Source organism: Lynx canadensis, chromosome A2 (genome assembly GCF_007474595.2).
Source record: "Lynx canadensis isolate LIC74 chromosome A2, mLynCan4.pri.v2, whole genome shotgun sequence".
NCBI lineage: Eukaryota > Metazoa > Chordata > Mammalia > Carnivora > Felidae > Lynx > Lynx canadensis.
In genome coordinates, this window is record NC_044304.2 from 20,549,416 (window position 1) to 20,564,375 (window position 14,960).

Below are 14,960 nucleotides of genomic sequence, written 5' to 3' on the forward strand. Positions count from 1 at the left end.
TAAGTGGAAATGCAGGTGCCTGAGTCTTCCAGGATCCAATCGAGGAAGCCAGCTGGGGGGCCGGCCAGGGGAGGTGAATGTCATGCGGGGACTCTGGCTGTCCTTGCTCCCCCAATACCCTGAGCTCCAGAGGTAACCTGGCAGGGGCTCTCCGAAGTCACCGCTCTCATTCTCCCTTTATGGGCCCTGGGGATGGAGGCACTGATAAGGTCTCACTCAGAACAAGCCACTTTTATGAGAAGCTCAATAAAGTCCATTTTAATTTCAGATTCCTTCACCTTCGTGCATACAGAGGAGGAAGCCACCAGGCCCCAGTGAACATGCGTGAGGCAGAAATCGAGGCCACTGCAAAGCTACCGCCTCCCCACCTCGAGTGCTTGTTCCTGGATAAACCTCAGATGGACCCACATTGGGCCTTTTGTCAGATTTAGAGAAAACTCCTGGCTCCCCATCCAATGTGTAGTCCATTGCTATGGGTGGGAAGAGCCAGTCATATGACAGAAGGTTGGACAAACCCCAGGAAGGGGACTCTTCTGGAGGGGGCAGGGAAGCTGCGATCTTAGGGCTCATTGGGACTCCGAGGTAGAGGTAGCAAACATTTCCGGGTGACTCCTTCACATTAAACCAAACACAGTCCATTCTGCATGTGTTGGCCCTGCCCACAGGGGGCCGGCCTCCCACTGCCAGGTGGAGAGCCTCCAGGTGCAGACAGCAGGTGGAGGACAGAGATAGGGGCATAATCTCTGGGGCTCAGGGATGAATGTGATGCCCACAGAGCTGAATCCCTTTCATTTAAATAAATGAGTCCCCAAGTCCCACAGTACCAATCCCCGGTCTGCCACCCCCCCAAAATCGAACAAGCTCTTGATTCTTGCTCCCCTGATCACGGTGTTGTTCTCTGCATGATTAGCTGCTGGTTCTCCAGACACTGTTTCAGCTTGTCCTCCGTCAGTGTCAACCGCTGCTCCAGGATGGAGACTGTCTGCAAAATAAATGGTGGTCAGGCTTCAGGGTTGCCCTAGGGATCCCCCCAGCCATTCCTGCTCAGCTGCTCGGCCTACTGTCCTGTCAGGTCCCTGGCTCTGGAGGCGACTGGGACCGCTCTTGCTTTCATGTCTCTTCCTGGCTCTGGATGGCTGTTCTCTGATGCTTGCAGGCAGGGGGAGGACACAGTGAGGGAAGGTCGGCAGCAGGTCCCACAGCCCTGGGTCAGAATCCCTGGCCCTGGTGGTCTGGCACTTAGATTGGGGTCTGGAACAGAACCACTTCCTCATTTGGGCCAGGTTTCTATCCACAACCAACTGGAGACCATCACCCATCTCCATTCCAAAGGTAAGAAAACGACACCCCCAAATGAAGGCACCAAATTAGGGTCCTGCCTACACCTCAGGCTCTTCACCTCTATACCTGGAGGGACTTCCCAGACTGGGAGGTGAGCGACTGAGCGACCCCGAGCCTAGGAGGGCCTCTGCCTGTCCAAGTCCAGTGAGGACCATTGCAGGAATATGCCACCTGGAAATTTGGCCCTAACTCCACTTCCAAGCCCCCTTTTTCCTCTGTAATGGAAGGATAACGCCAAGCTCACAGGAGTCCTGGACACTATGGGTTTTGACTCAGGATGGCACCCAGCACTTCTTAGCTTGACCCATGTTGGCAATGCTTGTCATCATGTTGGCTTCCGGAGGCTGAGCCCTTGCTCCCTGGCCTCTCCTGCACACCCAGCACGACCTAGCTGTCTAGCCTGCCCATGCCCCCAGCTGCTGGGGCTGCATGCGCCTTATGGGCCAGGGCCAGTGTTGCAGACGTGGCTGCAAAAAACCTGCCCACCTCCTCTGGCTTTGGACAGAGTGCTGGCAGAGGGGCAGGTGCTATCTGGGAGCCGGTGTGCTCCCGGGCCTGCCCACCGGTCACATGGCCAACCCCAGCCATCGGCCAGCCTGACCCATGCTGGCCACTATGGCTGAGCTCACATCCCCCCATCGAGAGCTGGGTGAGTGCCTGTGCGTGTCAGGCCCGCACCTGGCACTGGGTGAGTCTGCTGTGAGCAAGGCAGGCTCGGTTCCTGTGTGGTGCCGCCTACAGCCAGAAGAAAGGCTCAGATTAAGAAACAATACTTTCTATTAATTTTACCCATTTGTCTGTGGGCTTTCCCAAGAGGTTTTGCCACCTTCCCTGAGGCTCCACGGAGGCTGTGGGCCTTGGTCCAGTGAAAAGGAAACTTTCCCTTCATACATTTAATAAAACATTGAAACATTCTGGGAGGGAGTTTCCCCTCTAAGGCTGCTATAAATTCTCACAGCATCCCGCACGGACATCAGCCGCTCACGGAGGCTGCTCCTCCTGGCGGCTGGCCCTTTCTAACTGAGCTGGCCTGGGCTGTAAGGGCTCTGAAAAGGTGCACTGCACCCTGAGAGGCAGGGCTGAGCTGAAAGAGAGTCACACTCCCCCTGTGCTGGCCAGAAGCCGTCGAGGGGTCTGTACCTCGTAAAAGTGGCGGCGGAAACAGCCCCTGGCTGGCCCAGAGCAGCATTCCTGGAAGTTTCCACAGGCTGCTGCAAAGCTTGTGCCGAGCCAAGCTCCAAAATCATTCTTCATCCAGACTTTTTCCGATGGTCCCGGACTCCAGGCCACAGTGGGGGAGCCCGCCTGCTTTTCCTCTTTGCCCACCCCCTCCCTGCCCCTTTAAACTTTTCACAGGGACCGAAGTTTCAAGTGTGGAGGCAGCGGGTGCTGGGCCAATGTCAATACCGGGGGTGCCACGCATTTCATGAGGCCTCCACTTAGTTCCATGGGGGGGGCCCATACTTTAGCTCGGTAGAAATAGGGCCCTCCTGAAAGGAGGGTGCCAGCCCAATTTTGGGCCCTTCCTGGGGGAGCTTTGAGAGGGTGCTTTGTGGCATGTTGTAGACAAAAAGGCTTTCACAAGTCCACTACTCCTCAAACCTGCAGCTCCTTCCTCTCCCTGACGTTCTCCCACTTCCCCCCTTTTCTAGCTGAGAAAGACTCGGGAAGAGTCATCATCTCTGTCTTTTCTCTCTACTTCCTGTCTCCCCTGTGCCCCCGGCATACTCTGCCAAGATGCTGGGTGGCAGCCACCATCCAGGGATGAAGTCTACCAGGCTCTTCCAGCTCACATTTAATCCCACCCAACCCCTGTCTGAGCCAGAAGGATGGGCCAGGGAGAGGACAATTTTTTTGATTTCTGTATGTTAGAATGTTGTCTTGGTGTTCTCTGCTCCACAAGTTTTCCTGAATAATCCTACTCTAATAAAACACGAGACTTCATTTTCATGGAAAATGGTGTCTCTCATGATAAAGTAAAACCTAGAAATCCCAACGTCTAGTTTTGCTGATGTGCCTTCCCTCCACCACGGGAAGGGTCTCCACAGCAATGGAAAGGTTGCCAGTGGGGCATCTGAGGAGCAGAGGTCAAACACACTCAGGGCTGGAGGCACAGACAGCAGGAGGGCAGGTGGGCCACCTGTAGGGACAGTCCAGGCCACCACGGTGTCACCATAGTCCCAGCTGCTGGGGCCTGTGGGAGGGAGGAAGGGAAAGCATCTGGGACAGTGTGTGGGTGGGCGAGGGTATCCCCAGCAAGGGCTGGTTCCGGGACATATCACTTGGCCTTGTTCGCAGTGTGACCTCACTTGCCGGTTCAGAACAACATGCCCACCCGCACCAAGTGTCAGACACACAGCAAGCCTCAGTAAACACGTGCTGCCTCAGTGTCCAGAGGGCAGAGGCCGTAGCTCGTTTCTCCCGCTGTCCAGGGCCACGCCAAGCAGGCTGCTCGCCCTGCTCTGTGCACCGGGTCCTTCCACACGGCGTCTGCAGTGTGGCATGCCTGCCCCAGAGGCGGGGGGAACACTACCGAGGCAAACAGCTCCGCAGTCTTCCTGACAGCCCCCCACTCCCGCCAACCTTCTCACCCTCCTTTCACTCAGGGCAAATGACAGCTGGCCTCACAAGCAGCCCCTGGGCCCTCATGGCCCCTCACCTTTCTCTGTCCAGAGGAGCAGGGGGTGAGAGAAAGTCCCCAAGGAGGTACAGGCTGGTTCTGGTGGCAAATGGCAATGAGAGAAGCAGCCCTGCTTGACCTGGGCATCTGTGGACCTCTGTCTTCTCAGCAGGGCAAAGGAAATGTGGAGAAAGGGCTGAGGAGGCCAGTGTTCTGGCTGCTAGGCAGACCTGTCTGGGTAAGGTGACCCATCTCCCAGGACTCCTGCATGGTGGAGTCCAAACTCCTCCAGAAAGGTCCCTCCTGCCTGCTGACCTTGGAGAAACCAGGCAACTCATTCCCTCTCCTTGGCCCTTGTGCCATCCGGGCAGCTTACCCTAGAGTCCCCTCCATAATTGAGGTGTGGAGCCCAGACTCCAGGGGAGACCGGTGGGAGGACCCGGGACAGGCCCTAGGGGCTCATCCTGATGCTTCTTGACACACTCTGCTCCAGGGGCTGCTCTCGGCAGCTCATGTTCATGGAGCGCTCGTGATCCTGCCGAGCCCTCTTCCACAATCCTTCAGCGTGGGAGCCTTCCACATGCCCATTTTTCAGATGAGGAAATCCATGCACAGTGATATTAAGCAACTTGCCTAGAGTCACACAGCTTATAAATGACAAACCAGGCCATGACCCACAGCGGCCTGGCTTCAGAGTTTGGGCGAAGGCACCGGGAGCTGCACCTTCGCTTTGTCCCCATCAAGCACGTATAAGGTGAGGCCTGGCCTAATTCCTCCCCACTTGCTCCAGCCATGCCTGAGGGCTACTGGCTACGTAACCCCGGGAGGCCTGTGTGTCCCCCACCCAGTGCCCAAGCTTGAGCAGCCTGAGGAGGAACTCGTGGATCTCTGTTCTTACCCAGCAACAGTCACCTTCTGTCCTGTCCAGGCCACCTGGACACCTGGCTCCAGATTAAATGAGCAGAAGTAGTAAAAAGGGACACCCCCCAGAGTCACCTAGCAATCCCCTCACACCATCAGGCCACACTCAGAGACAGTTCCTAGGCCTCAGATGCCTCCAATCCCCTATAAAGCAGTCTCTTACCTCACTTAACATTTAGGTTTGGAATTATCATAAAAGTCATGATTTTGAGCTACAACAATATTATAGGGTTAAAGGGGACATCCCAACAAGAACCCTTTAATAGACACACGATGAGAAAGTACCCAAACGCCTGAATTTTAGACACTCTCTTTCACTGGAGTGCGGTGTCACTCAGCATAAGTGAGCAGTTCCCAAACACGCTGTGGGACTTGCCCTGGTCACTGCTGGGTGTCCCACCCCTCACAAGACGGGGCTCAACTAAGTAAGGCACCTCTCTCCCTGAACCATGGGGACAGGAAGCAGAATTCAGACCCCACACCTGGACACTGTCACCCTCGCCCAACACTGTCCACTTCCAAGGTCACGGCATTCACCTGCCAGCCATGGGGAAGCCTCATGGGACAAAGTCATAGGAGACTCGGAAATTTCATCTTCAAAGTCACCCCTGTCAGAGGGTCACTTGGGGGCTTGTTTCTGAACCACCTTCTGCTGCTGTTACCAGCAATTTCCAGAAAGTCACAGCCCTTGTCATGGGAAACAGTACCCTTAAAAACATTCCTGTTCGCTGTTGAACATACTCTGTTGTATCTTTAGACCGAGGCTTGGTGTACTTGGCCTGCTGTCTATTTTGGTAAGTAAGGTTTTACTGTCACGCCCATTTGTTTATGTTGTCTACGGCTGCTTTCTGGCTATGACGGCAGGTTGAATAATTGTGACAAGAGACCCTATGGCCCACAAAACCAGATATTTACCAACCCTTGCCTCAGACTGTCTTCACTCACTCATCCTCACTGAGCACCCCTGTGTTGGCCCGTGTCACCCAGGGTGACAACGGTGCACACAGACTCAGCTAGGCCTGCAGGGCGCACACCAGTTTGCAGAGGCAAGTACCAAGCAGTCGTACAGACCAGCAGGGTGTGCTGGGAAGAACAGAGGGGTTTGGCCTGGGGAAGTGGGCCCGGGAACGGTGCGGTGAGCAAAGGCTAAGGAAGAGTTCACCAGGCAAGTGGGGCAAGAAGGCGCTGGGGCCAAAAGATCACAGAGCACGGAGCCCCGAGGTGGCAGGGAAGGTAACAAGCAGAGGGATGGATCAAAGGAGGCATGTCTGAGGGAGTGAGGAAGGGCCTTGTGGAGGCAAGAGATGGGGCCGGGGCCTTCGGGCCATGCTAGGTGGCGACCTTGCCTTCAGCCTCAGAGCAGAGGACAGGGCTGGTGGTCCTGGGCCGAGTGGGGAGCAGACCCTTCTGGCCGTCACAGGGGGATGTTGCGCACACGGCTGTGGTTAGGTGTGTTGGAGGCCCAACCAGATACCAACGAAGTATGATCCCCCACCACGTGGGAGTAAGTCAGAGGCAGATGGGAGAAGGGACCATTCCCTGAGGCCCCAAACATAGGACAGAACACAGGACAGGGGCAGAGAATGGGCTCCAGACAGGACGGGTTAAGTGTGAGGGCCCTCCGCCTCTGAGTGGGCTGGGCAGGAGGCCTGAGCCAGTAACAGGGCTATTTTGCATTCTGACACTATCGTCCCTGCTGGGGGCAGAGTGGGGGAGGAAGAGGTAGGGAGAGCAGAGGAACAAGCCCCTGGACACCAGACAGAATCTGGGGCGGGATGATACCAGTGACACTGCTGAAGCCCACTGGAAAGTAGCCTAGCCCCTCAGTGTGTGACAAGGAAGGGACAGCCAACGCAGGGAACCTGTCAGGGAGAGTGCTGGAGGCACAGCGGACCAAAACCAAGAGCATGAGTGAGGCCGGCTCAGGCTGGGGGTGGGGCAGCATTCCCAGCCTGACTTGGCTGCCTGAGCTCTCCAGAGGAATATCCTCTGGGAGAGGCTGAACAAGGGCATCTTATTCAAATCCTCATCTTCCTGCCTAGGGGAGAACAGACGCTGTGATCTGTCCCCTGTCAAGGCAACATTAACAGGGCAAGTGGCTTCTCTCACTCACAGTTCAAGATGTGTAAGACGGTTCATGTAACACCCTGAAGGGCCTTCTGAGTGGGGTCTAAAAATAACCGATTTTAAAGCGACAGGCTTGTTTTTTTAGTCCCCTAGGAACTGTAGTGATGCCCAAAGAAGTTGTGCCAAAATGCCAGTCTTCAGCCACACGTCTGGCACCCAGGGCCCCCAGCTCCAAGCGGGAGATGACACAACACGAGGGACATCTAGACAGCCATCGTGGCTCTGGACCTCACTGCCTTGGGTATCTTTTCCCTAATGGCATCAAAGTATCAGATGCCTGCCCATGGCTGCAGGGCTCTGGGAGCTGGAAGAGTTGAGCCCAGCTCCCACAATGGCCCCCTGCCCACCGATGGCCCAAACTGGCCAGTCCAGGTGCCCTGCGTGGGGCAGAGCCTGGGGGCGTGTATCTCCACTGACTTCTGAGGTGCCCAAGGGGAGAGCCTCCACTCCTGATGTGTGACAGGGACTTAGGCATCTGAAGAGTGTTGCCAGAGGCCAAAGAGCATCTACAGGGCCTCTGCCTGACTGTGCTGCCTGAGAGGGCTGGGAGCCATGATGCTCCCACGGGCTCTGTGCGGGCGTCACATGGAGGCGGCGAGAGTCCAGTGCTCCCTGAGAGCATAATCCCCACCCTTGGAAGTAGAAGTGGTGCAACAAAGCAGAAGAAGGGCTGCTCTGCCACCCAGCACGTGGAGGCCCCGCTTGCTCCCTTCATGGAGCTCTTCATGCTCCTCTCATGGCCGCTCTCTCCCTGCCAGTTCCATCACGCTTTCCCTGGGCTTGGTGGGCTTTTCCTTCGTCCCTTCTTTCTCCAGTGGACTGCCTACTTCCCAGCCCCCCTCTTCCTATGGTATGACCTCCCCTTCTTCCAGCCCTGCTGGCCTCTTTTTTCTCCCCAGACTGGTTTCCTCTTGAGGCAGGCTTGTCCTGCATTTTTTTTTCCTCAGCTCTTTCCCCTAGTCCTCATTTCTACCTCGTTTCTTTTTGTTTTAGTTTTTAAAAAATGTTTTATTTATTTTTGAGAGAGAAAGAGAGAGATGGAGTATGAGCAGGGGAGGGGCAGAGAGAGAGGGAGACACAGAATCTGAAGCAGGCTCCAGGCTCCGAGCCGTCAGCACAGAGCCCGACGCGGGGCTCAAACCCACGAACTGTGAGATCATGACCTGAGCCAAAGTCAGATGCTTAACCGACTGAGCCACCCAGGTGCCCCTCTACCTCCTTTTTAGGTCTCTTTTTCATCCCCTTTACACTTGTGTTTGGAGAGAAGGCAAGAAGAAAAGGAGCAGGATATGTTCAGAGAGTTAGCTCCAAGTGAAGCCCAGGCCCCTGAGATGGCTCACCTACTCTGGGGCTGATATACCTGGGAAGAAGAGCTCTGACTCGGACTGGGGCCTGGGAGGCCTCTGTGAGGAGACAACAACCCGAGACAGGCTAAAGGAAATGTGTTCCAAACACAAGGTATAGTAGGTGCAAAGGCCCTGAGGCACAGAAGAATATGGCATTGTTGAGGAGGTTAGTGCTGTTGGTTTGGAGTGGTTGAACAGGGAAGAGAGTGTGGTGGCCACAAGGAAGGTGGAGGAGGGACCCTAGGGCCCTTGGTCAAAAAGGGACAGGAACAGGGAAGCCTCCACCCTGGCACTGCCTTATCACACTCACAGGTCTGAGCAAGTACAGCCAGGAAGATGGGGCTCCTGCACGCCTGTGGTCAGTTTTCAGAACTGGTTCTAGAGTGAGTCTGGGAGAAGAGGCTCAGCCCGGGAACTGACTACGGCCACCAGGTGCCACAGTCGGAGGTGAAACGGAAGGGGGTGAACTGGCACTTCAGAATACCAAGGGCAGACCTCGTGAGCCAGGGGCCTTCCAGCAGCTGCTCCTCCTCCCAGAGCACTGCTGCTACTACGACCTTTGCTGAAAGCGTCTCTCCTGTACAGCCCACGAGCAAATGTAGCAGGAAGACTGGAGCCATAACTTCCACAAAGACCTGAGGGGCCACAGCACACCAACAGGGCCCTCCTGACCACCTCATCCATCCCCACACATTTGTCAGGTCCACCACATGCAGCAGACAAGAGACCGGCTTGGAGGGGCTTCCAGGCACTGGCGTGGCCGCAGCACTGGTCCTGTCTGGGCTGGCTTTTGGGGAAGCTGCTCGACCATGACTGACAGTGAGTAACATTTTGGAGGAAAGGAGAAAGACAGAAGGTAACCAGCCAGCCTTTCTGTGTGCATTTCTCAGATATTTGGCCAGTTCCTCCTGGAATGCTGCTGCACGTGCAGACCTCGCTCCAGGCCTCCCCACAGCACTCCCCACCCCATCCGGCTCCGGCACAGCCCTTCTATCCCAGGGCCCCCGACCCCAGCCAGGGAACTTCTCCATGTCCGCTTTCTGCTCTGAGCAGAGCCCTAGCCCTCTTAGGTGGTTTCTATGGTCAGAATCCCCTCCTGGGCCTCCCTGGAACATGGCCCAGAGGTGGACAGGGTGGCTGGGCCAGAGAGCAAACATCCAGCCACAGGAGCCCTCGAGCTCTCTGCCAGGCTGGGGGCACCGCAGCAAGGAGAACTAAAATGGGCAGCAGTGTAGCAGGAAGCTGGGACACTGGGCCACCCGTGTCTGAAGGGGGCCTGGGGGGCAGCGAGGCGAGAGGGTTAAGCAATTGGGGTGGGGGTTGCTGCCCAAGCAGGCGTGCGGCAGGGCTGCAGTGTGGGGGGAAAGTCAGGCAGAGAGACGTCAAGTATGCGGGGCCAAGTATGTGGGGCCGGGAGAGGGCGGTGGAGGTGGTGAGCACAGCAGGGCGCCAGAGCAGGGGGGCACCGCAGGAAGGGCTGATGGCATGTAGGAAACCAATCGCATGACTAGACCGTGCTGTTCTCAACTCTTCTGGCTGCCGAGTCGGGCTGGGCAGCATCCTCACATCAGGGCTCTGCCTCACGAGTGTCCTCACCAGACCCAGGTAGGCTACTCCTGCCCCAGGGCTCCCAACATGAGATGGGTGCCCTAGGCCCCTCTCGGTGACTACTCCGCTCAGGCTCCACCTTCCACCTCGGCTTTCCGGGACTCCTGGGTCACCCTCCACCTCCACACTGCTTCTGCCATGTCCCTTTCCTATCCAGGAGCTCAGGGATAACGGACGAACTCCTTGGCATGCACTCTCATGGCACTCGAGGTCCACGTTGCCTATTACTATTGCTCTCTCTGACCAAAGCCACCTACCAAAAGCCCCACCTCAGCGCTCTTTCCCCACAAGTCCCCCTCGGCTCACCCCCACGCTCAGTGCCTGCCCAGCTCCTCTCCCAGGATGTCCTGGCCATAGCACAGGTGCAGACTCTTGGAAAATGCTATTATGGTGACCCCTGGTCCCTACCTTTGTCCTGTGTGGTAAGAGCACAGGCTCCAGAGCTATGCTGCCTGGGTTCAAATCTGAACTTGACTGCTAACTTGCTGAGTGCCCTTGGGCAAGTTATCTGACTCAAGGCTTTAGATTCCTCATCTGTACACTGCATCTCTCGAGGCTCCGTTGTAATACTGTATCAACAGCTAATATTTATGTGGCCCTCGCTCTGGACATGGGGGTGCACCGTGGGCAACATGGCTCCCTACTTCATGGGGGCCATGGCTAAGCTCTGAGCTGCAGGGGGCCTTGTATAGATGGGGCTTGATGAGGCCCCCAAAGAAGGCAGCCTGTGGTCAGGCCTGGTAGGGTCTGAGCCATCAGGGCACGTGGTGGTCTGGCTGCTCCTTAAAGTTCTCTTGTGACGGAAAGTTCCTTTTAATCATTTCCAGGCTTGTGGTTGATTTGGCTCCTCTAGGCGGTCTCCCACAGGGGCTGGGGCATCCCAACCCCCTCCCCCCAAGACAGAAGCCAGATTACCGGTGGTAGTGTCCGAGGTGCCCTGGGGCTTAGGGAGAGGACGCACCTGCCTGGCCACACCACTGGGGGCCTTTGTGCCAGGCTTCGGGGAGCATCCTGGCGCTGGCCATCGGCTCAATGCCCCTGTCTTGACTGTGCCGCACAGAATGTCTAACTTTCCTTTCGTTTCATTGCAAAGATGGAAAAATATGGAATTAATCTCCCCTCTAGCATGGTTTTGACTTCACTCAGATTCTAAAGATCTAAAACAGATGCAATAAAAGGGGAATCTCTTTGCTGTGGGGTCTTGTGAGCTATCAAAACAAAGTGGGGCTGCTGGGCTCAGCGCCTGCACAGCTCTGCCTTGTCTCCTGCCAGCTCCAGCTTTGTCTGTTGGTGTATGTCAGTGTATGTATGTGTGTGTGTGTGTGTGTGTGTGTGTGTGTGTGTGTACACACATGCAGGGCCCTGTCTTGCTGATGGTGCCCTGGTCAGCCAGTTGCCACATGTCAGGGCTGAACGGGGGCCGGAAGGGCCAGCCTGGCTTTGGGAGGCTGCTGGTCTGAGCCAAGTGCTTCCCACCAGCCAAGGCTCTGCCTCTTTGCCCTGGCCTCTGTCCAGCACCCAGTGGTCCGTGGCACAGGGGCCTTTGAGTCAAAGGGGCAAATGCTGGCCCTCGACAGCCCGCTGACGTCCATTAGTCTGAATGCTGGCATCATAAGGACAGGGGTTTTTGTCTATTCTTGCTCACTGCGGTCTTCCTGATTCCAGGCACAGCTCCTGGCACACAGTAGGTGCACACTGAGTGCTGGATGGACAAATGCCAGGCCCTGAGCTCCACGAAGATGCAGGAATTCAGGTACTGCACCAGCGAGCCCATCATGTTCCCAAGGCCCAGGCGCAGCCTCACTCCTGGGATGAGACCACCTGGCTGGTGAGGGACGCTCCCCTCAGGTTGGGCCTTGGACCTGGCAGGCTTGAGGGGACAGCGGGGGAGGGACTGGAGGCTAGATAGGCCAGAGGGGCCCCTGCCAGCTGGCCTTGGCCTCAGCAGGATGTGGGGGTGTGCAAAATAGGATGGGAGTCCAGGAAGCAGTCCACTTCCTCCCCTTCCCACCTCAGGCCTGATTTGATGAGGGCTAGCAGCTTCGAGGCCTGAATTTCAGAGGGGAAGAAATGGGAGAATCCCTCTCCTGCTGACGTCTGACATGCTAACTTGCCCGGGATCACACACAGCTGATGCACAACAAAACGTGTTTCTACAGAAATTCCTCCCAATCTCTCTGGGCTCAGCAACTGTCTTTTTAACCAACCCCCTTCACCCAAACGTTTGCTGCTAACAACACAAAATGAGCCTTTGTCCCTCGAGCCCACAGGTCTATGTTTCTGTTTCACATTATCTCAGGGATATAGGATTTCTCTGACGTTTTTGCATCCCCCAGCCCCCACCTCTACTGAGGATTAGCTCTCTTCGGGAAGTCCATGAAACACTATTTTCTATTGGTGGATTAGCCATGGGATTAAAGAATCTTGGCTAATATACCTTCCTTGTGGCTTTAGAGCAGCTCCTTTTAAATGAACACAGGCTTTTCCATATTACTGCTTACCCCCAAAAGAGAAGCTATAAAAAGTAGATCCACTAACCACTATCCATAAAACGGAATGCTCCTGGGGCCCAGGGGGTGCTACCCACACCAGGACAAAAGTTCTGAGCTGCAGACCCTGCCAAAACTGGCCTGAGTTCAAGCTCATCTCCTTGTCAGCCCTGGGCAGGCCGCCAGGGAGGCAAGGGTCTACAAGGGACACGCCCTAAGGTGCAGGATGCCAGTCACTGCTCAACCAGCGGCTTTGCTGTACTCTGACTCCGTGGTGAGTCCAAACAGGGCTGAGCACGGGCTGTGAACCTTGGCTTTGGCCACCTTCTGCATTCCATTTCTTCAGAAGTCGACTTTCCCAACAATCCATAATCCAAAGCGTTAGTTAATTTACCACAACTTGATAAAACACAATCATCCCAAGTCAGAGAGACTGTCAGGTAGCCTCCTGGAGGCCTCAGTACAGCCTGGCAAGTCAGGCTGTGGCCCCAGCCCGACAGGACCACCTCAGGGAAGAAGGGCTCACAGGCTCCCCCCTGCCCTGCCAAGGACCCAGCGATCCATGGAGGAAACCTAGCCTCTCATCTTGGATGGTTTTCTAGAGCCACCAACTGGGCCCAGATCAGAAAGGGGGACATGAAACCGCTCCCCTAAAAGCCATGTCCCACTGAGTTTAAAGCTTCTTTCTGTTTTTTCTCCTCCACCCAGGGAGAGGGTCTGTACTGACAGTCCAGGCCCAGAGAGGGCCCTCCACAGGGCAGGCGAAGGAAGTGGCAGACCTGACTCTAGCTTTCTCTGACCCTGCTCTAGTGGCAGGAGAGTGCCAAACGGCCACAGGGTCAGCTGTGACTTGGTTCATCACGGAGCCATGAAGGCCTCTTTGGGACTGCCTTTCACAACCAGAATACTCATAGGCCCCTTCTTGTGGCCTGTACTTAACCCTTCCTTGGATGGCTCGTGGGTCCGCAGAGGAGTGAGAGCAAACCATCTAGGGTCTACATCTCCCCTCCTCTAGAGTAATCCCAGTCAGTCTGAATGAGATGCCCCTGCATGAGCCTTGTTATCCGGCTCCAGCCCCTGTGCCCCCACCCCCAGTTCTCCAGGCCTGCTCAGGGCCTCACAGGAGAAATCTCGGAAGACTGTGAACATTCCCAGGCCCTAGAGGCAGCCACCCTAAGCCCATCTGGTGGGCAGGGGCCTTCCTTCTTCAGCTTCTCTGGGGAGGGGTGCTCTTTGCCACAACCACAGATGGCAGAGAAGACGGAGCTTGAGCCTGTCCTGCCTTTGAGCGCTGCTAGCAGCACCAGCCTTTGCTTTTTGCAAAGCCAGGGGAGCCTGTGGATAAACTGCCAAAAAAGAGTGACAGAGTTGGGGAAGGGTCAGGGCCCAGCCCCTCTGCAACTGGCTAGTCAGACCTCAAGTACGCTTCTGACACAGACCAGAGAGTGTCCCGTCCCCAGGAAGCAGCTTCTTGACAGAAGAAAAACAAGTCTCTCGTCTCCAAACCCCAAGGGGCAGGAGTTCAGGCTGTCCTGAACCTGACTTTGGTCCAAGGGTAATTCTTGAATGTCTATACAGAGGAGGACAGCCAGATGACCTCTGGACTGTGCAGGCCCGGTGGCCAGATGTGCTGTGGAGAGAGGGTCCACTTTTGTGGAAACCAGCAACCACCACCCCCACGCCACTGGCCGTATGTGTGAGTGATATAGGGGCTGCACACGCCCTATAAACAGGGATCCTGGTGGGGGCGTGGGGGCGGCTGGGCAGGGTGCCTTTTACTCTATACCTTCCCAACAAGTTGAGTCTGGGCGCACCTGAGAGGGCTGGCCCCCAGCTAAAATGGCAGAACTGTTTTAAAATCTGGAGTGTGTCTGCACAAACAACAGCTAGTCTGCCCAGGGAAGAGGTACACCAAGAGCCCCACAGAGTGGTCAGGCAGCTCGGCCCATGCGAGAGCAGACCCTGTGCTCCCACCTTCCCCACCAGCATGAAACTAGGCACCTCACATAAGCGGCGCATCAAATAGGGAACCCCCAGGACATGGGCGGTTGAGGGGGGAAGGCCAGGATGTCTCAAAACAAACAGGCCATTCTATCCAATTCCCCAAAGCTCACAGAAAAAAGTTCTTAGCCTTGTTGAGTTAGGTCAGCGGAGCTACAACAACCTGGATATTTCACAAACTCAAACGTCAGGAGACCCAGACTGGCAGGGCTGGGTGGGCCTGCCCCCGCCTGCTTCCCACTGCATGCATGTTCTAGTCCTGGAGCCCAGCAGCCCCCAGTGAGTCACAGGAACCTGAACGTGACATCACAGCATGGCTGTGGCCAGCCTGAAGCACGGGTGCCATAAAAAAAACATAGTTGGAGCAGGAATTTTCATGGCTTGGTATTTTTAAAAAGCAGCAAGATGTGAAACTGGAGTCGAAAATAACTCTGCTGTGGGCTTCTGAGGCAAAACCACCAAGCCGCTTGTTGGGCCGGGGCCCCTCGCTGCAGCCTCCCCAGCTCC

At 55.9% G+C, this 14,960-nt stretch overlaps 1 protein-coding gene across 3 annotated transcripts in view; it reads right to left on the reverse strand.

Moving 5' to 3' along the window:
• Window positions 1-230: 230 nt before the first annotated feature.
• The window catches only part of POC1A (POC1 centriolar protein A), a 94,193-nt gene continuing 79,463 nt past the window's right edge, over window positions 231-14,960 (reverse strand). For all 3 annotated transcript variants that reach the window (XM_032592196.1, XM_030306932.1, XM_030306933.1), the window contains one exon: window positions 231-982. In XM_032592196.1, the coding sequence (XP_032448087.1) occupies window positions 884-982 (99 nt within the window). In that variant the 3' untranslated portion in view covers window positions 231-883. The remainder of the gene's footprint in view (window positions 983-14,960) is intronic.